Source organism: Musa acuminata, unplaced genomic scaffold, assembly GCF_036884655.1.
Source record: "Musa acuminata AAA Group cultivar baxijiao unplaced genomic scaffold, Cavendish_Baxijiao_AAA HiC_scaffold_1137, whole genome shotgun sequence".
Lineage (NCBI taxonomy): Eukaryota > Viridiplantae > Streptophyta > Magnoliopsida > Zingiberales > Musaceae > Musa > Musa acuminata.
The window spans coordinates 2,069,197-2,074,630 of NW_027021349.1; the positions used below are offsets into that span (position 1 = coordinate 2,069,197).

The window sequence follows — 5,434 nt, forward strand, 5'->3', positions numbered from 1 at the left end:
TGGGGTTTACGATCAATTAAATATATATGATTGACACATTTAAGTGTCTCTGTGATTCTACTCTGACATAAAACTATGTGTAGAAATTTATTACAGACTCATTGTGTTGAAGGAACATTGTACTGCCATACTATCTATGGGGCCTCATGAGTGCAATCTGCAGCAAGCTGCCCTTTTCATCCTCTATATGTTCTCTACAGTAGTGAACTTGACTGGTTTTGATATTTGATGGAGGTTTTCCTCAATTTGACATGGTTTTGATATTATGAGAGCCTATTAAGGGGGAAAAAAGAAAAATCTAATGATAGCTTCTCCACAATAATACCAAAATAGAAAAAAATGATGTTTAGAGCTCTATATGATGATTAGGTCAAATATTCACTAACACCTACTGCCACTAGATTGCTTCATCTACCTACCAAATAGACTTCTTTCACCTAGTATTCACATAATTCCTTTTTTTTTAATAAAAAAATAGACTTCTTTCACCTAAAGAAGAATGATTGTAATTTGAAGAAAAGAAAAGAATGATTGTATTTTAGATTGTAGCTTCAAGACAAGGAGTGGATTTTGGATTAGTGACTGGTGGTCCTCATGGACTATATGGATATTTTTCTCTAAATAATATATGGAACATTGAAATCTCTTATACTGTCTTCATTAAAGTTGAAAACACAAAGAATGTACAATTATTATTTAAACTAATCCATGAACAATTTAAATATTTGTACAGTAAAAAAGAACTTGTGAGAGTACAGTTCATATTCATGTTGGCAAAGAACAAACATGCTGTCAAGCAACCAATCAAGAATCGCAGCAAAACCTGGTGTGTGTCTGCTTAAATAACTAACCAGGGAAAGCAACCCAATCTGCTACGAAAGAAAAGAGGCTGATGCCGAGGAACAAGCTAAATCCTTTGCCTTAATAACCAGTACATGAGGACAAGGACACCAACATAGGGAAGAAGACTGGTTGTATCTGGAAATATGGATCATTTAATCACAACAGACGGAGAAATAGGTGGACATGTTGCCCAGCAGAAAACATGAGAAATTATACATATTATCGAATCTAATATGATGGGCTATCGGTAAGGTGATTTACGATATGCTAATGTATAATCACAAGCGTGAGTTGATCTTTTTCCATCTATAATACTTGGAAGATACAGTTCATTGCATAATAACTTCTGACCATGGGGATTCCCTCCGGCTTCTTTACTTTCACAGCTCAAGCATCAGCAAGCGCGGATCCAGTGAGATCTTCTTTACTGTCCTGGCATGCATGGATAGCAGCGCATACATCATTTTTCTGGAGGAAATTCTCAGCATTGATCAGGATTAGGGGGCCATATTCGAGGACCATTTTCTTGCACTGAGAAAAAAAGAAAAGCCAAAGTCATTTCAGTCATGTTGATAATCAATAGGCAAACTATGGTGAAATATTTCACTGAATTTAGTTGAAACCAATAGAAAATTCCACCTAGAACCAAATGAACGGAAAACACCATCACTCAAGTGTTGGAAAGTTCACATGACGAAATCAATCATCACAAAAGCAAAAAAGAGCAAAGACATGTCAACTCCGATGGAATTTTGTAGTACGCTAGTTTGAATTTGAGAAGCAAAATGCCATATGATATTACAACTACAAAACAGATGAATATTGGAAAACTCACCTTTTTGGCATAATTCCCCATTTTATTGCATCCTTTCAGAAGTATCTCAATCACTTCAAGCTGAAAATTTTCCAGAGACATTATTGTAGTCAGCATTTAGTAGAGAATAAGTCAGCATTTAGCAAACTCCAAAATTCTGGTGCAGTCGAACTGTCGAAGACTAAGCTTCCCAGTAGGATGTTCAACGAAATATATATCATAGAAAAGCATAAATTAAGTTGAAATGTGTGATGTAATATGCAAGAAGCACCCAATGATTTACAAGAAAGCCAATAAAATAAATATTTTATCAAAATGACTAAAAGTATACTAATAGCTAGTTCTACGCAAAACATAGCCTAGAAGCACCATAACAAAGTTTTGTAAATACCATAAGATCACTGATTACCATTGTAAATGGAAAAAAAAAACTGTTTTATCATGATGAAAGTATAAAATAATGCGTTCACTTGTTGTTGCGATTTTATTTCAAAATTTTAGTTGATAGAATGTCTTCTCACAAATTTTAAATGAAGAAATTATGTCTTCTACAAAGGCTTCATTGAAGAAGGGAGAGGGTTTGTTATCAAAAGTTTTTGGAACACAAAGAGATCTCTGACTAGATTTTTGGTGAGTAATTAGCACCTATAAATATATATATTTTAATCCCAAAACCATTATTTTCTTTTTCACTCTTCTTCAACATGTTTCTCATTCTTTAGAGGAACAATGATATCCCTCTTCAGATAAGCTCAAATATTACATCAGGCAAAAAAATTTAATAAAAGATAGCTGGGTTAAATTTCAAGTCCTTCAAATGGTCTTGGGATATAACAAAAACCAGTTGGAAGGGCTGATTGACAGCAAACCAAAAACTTCTTCTTTAAATCCATCAATTATGGCATCGTACGGCACCTTGGATGATAACTATGGATAACCAATCAATGCAGGCATGATGCACAATTCATTAGTCTTTACAAGATTTCATGATATATTAATACTGCACATCCAGTGGGGCAATGATGCACAGATAATACTGATTTAAAAATCCATGGTTTTAACTTATTAGAGATGACAGCAAGTCTTTTTCTGTGATTAAGATAGCATATAACAACGAAAGACATATCTTAACTATGAAGAGAACAGCTATGGTTCTTGGGGTGGGGAAATGTGGTCAGGTATGTTTCTGCAGCAATCAGGGATCTGGTAGCGCAAAGGATTTATCGATACCTGTCTGTCAGGATCTGTCAGTTTGGTAAGAATCTCTGCGACAATATTATGGCAAAGGGTGCAAGCATCGTCATTCTTTGGCAGATTCACCAGTACAGCCTCCCCACAGAGATTCACCTTTTCACATAATTGCTCTGGACTTATTGTTGAAAGCTCCACGAAAAGAATTGGGACGTAGTAATCTACCAATGAAAGACACTGCCAGAAAAAAGAAATCGTTTCAGAAAACAACAAGGCAAACATAGTCATCATAGTTATACTAAACTTTACAATCATATGTGTATGGTTTCTACCGGAGAAGTTAGCATACCTGTCGTTTCAAAGAATGCAGCTGGGAACATGTTTCGTGAAGTCTACTGATAATCAGAGTTTGAGTTTCATTTTCACCAAGATAGTTTATAACCTGGGATGCATATTCTTCACAAAGAGTACATAACTTTTCATTCCTGCCAATATTACTCTCACTTTGTACCTCATTATCCACTTGCACAGCTGGAAGAAAAAGAACGATTTCAATCAACCATACAAGAATATTCCTGATTCATATGATGGAAATGTGAAATATAGTTTCAAAATGGATGGAATTGGCATATCAACTATTTATCTAAAACAAACCAAATCAACAACTTACCAAAGACATCCATAGTAGCCGAACTTCTGGCATTTGCTGAGATAAAACTGACTACCAGCATAAGAAGTAAAAAACTTAATCTTGAATCCATAATTGCCTGTTACATAAGCAAAATAAAAGGTTTATTTGTTGCGATTCAACAACTCAGTAAAATTTATCATCTGTATGCCTACCATCATGGGCATATATCAAAATCATCCATATCAGGTCAGGTCACTGACAAATATTCAGTACCCTTTGAGTTTTTAATAAATTATTTGACAAGAAAAAGCCCACGTATAAGAAAAATTAAGAGAACACATAAATCACTATAAATTGCCAATAATCTAGACTAAATAGATACATTAAGAACCACTAAAACAAGAAACAGAAAAAGGCCACATCATCATCAAAATTTAACTAGCTTGAGGGAAATAAAATTTAGTACTATTACTTTAAAGTTCAGTGAAGCAATCCCTAGAAAAAAAAAAAGAGAGAATATATATCTTAACCTAGCATGAAGGGTTGATAAACTCATAATATCATTTTCAAGTCAACTATCAAAGATATGCGACTGATGCAGATATTCTGATTAAGATGGTGAAGCTCATTGTTAGAGTAAGACAAATTAGTAAACTGGACTATGTTATTGTTAATCTCAAAATTTCCATCTCCTCTACACTCTTTAGTATGAGGTCATGTCATATGAGAGTAGTGTCAGTTTCTATTCTCTGATATCTAGCCAAACATGATTCTTGTTTTCTCACAAATACAAGTGATGGACCCTTCAGTTACTTTTAGACTTCCATTTCTATAGGGTCAAAGCCCTTATGTGCAACATATGAAAATGATCCATAAAACAGCCCAGTCAGACATGTTTTATTTTTCAGATCATATTTTTGAATGGAAATCCACAGAAATAAATAAAATTATATAATAATGTAACAGAATTAAAGACATCAACTGCAATAGGGGACTGGTTCGAAGTACGGTATAAATTCATAGATCATCACATACAGAGCACATACTATTCCATATGTCCTAAAGAATCAATGAATTTCAACATTGCAATCGTTGGACATCCTTCCCATGTTATATAAACAGTGTTTTGACAAGTTGCAGCGAATAAAAACCCTACACGACTAGATAACAGTTTTCTTTATTTAATCAATGCAAATGACCTCTATTAAAATTTCAAATATCTTAAAAATTTCTTTTTATAAGGATCACTTGTTCTCAAATAAATCTCCAAGAAGACATTAACAGAAAAAGTATTGACTTATCACTTCCATTAAGAAAAAGTTCAATAAAGTTATTGGTAGCGCTGTCATCACAAGCATAAAAGGCACATGAAACTTCGCAGTTTATAGAACAAACCAGAAAATATCATCAGCACGAATTTTCTACTACTAGATGATTTATAAAGTTAAGCAAGCAGAACAACATCTTCGCTTTCTTGCTAATAGATCCTTTTTCCTCTGAATCAAGCTACCCAAATAATAAGATATACAATCATACTCATCATGAGAAAACATCAACCGGGAGGACTCTTCCATCCCAACTATCGAATAGAAACTATCAATTTGATATCCTAAGCAGCTAATCCCATGTCGATCTCAATTCCAAGTTCAATTAACTCAAACTAAGAGGGGGAGATCGTAGACCTTCAATATCTCTATGAAGGGGCAGTACCCTGCTCACAAACCTGTCGACACAACTCGACTTCCATATTCATGGATCGAGGAGGTATTGAGAACGACGGATCTATACAAGAGATAGTACCTGGGGGATCGGCTTGTCTCTTTCCACCACTCGGATCAGATGCCGGCGGAAGAGAAGACGACGATGAGTCGAATCCTTTGCTGCTTCTTCTAATGGTTGGTTTGGGGTCGTTGGAAAAAGCAAGCGTGACGGCTCAGAAGAGATGAGGCCGAGAT

At 34.8% G+C, this 5,434-nt stretch overlaps 1 protein-coding gene across 1 annotated transcript; it reads right to left on the reverse strand.

The window, feature by feature from the left end:
- Window positions 1–893: 893 nt before the first annotated feature.
- LOC135670947 (uncharacterized) lies at window positions 894–5,434 on the reverse strand. Its single transcript, XM_065178735.1, has 6 exons — window positions 5,280–5,434; window positions 3,519–3,615; window positions 3,198–3,379; window positions 2,888–3,085; window positions 1,679–1,738; window positions 894–1,374 (listed from the first exon to the last, which is right to left on the reverse strand). The coding sequence occupies exons 2-6, from the start codon at window positions 3,607–3,609 to the stop codon at window positions 1,231–1,233; spliced, it is 675 nt and encodes a 224-aa protein (XP_065034807.1). The 5' UTR covers window positions 3,610–3,615; window positions 5,280–5,434; the 3' UTR covers window positions 894–1,230.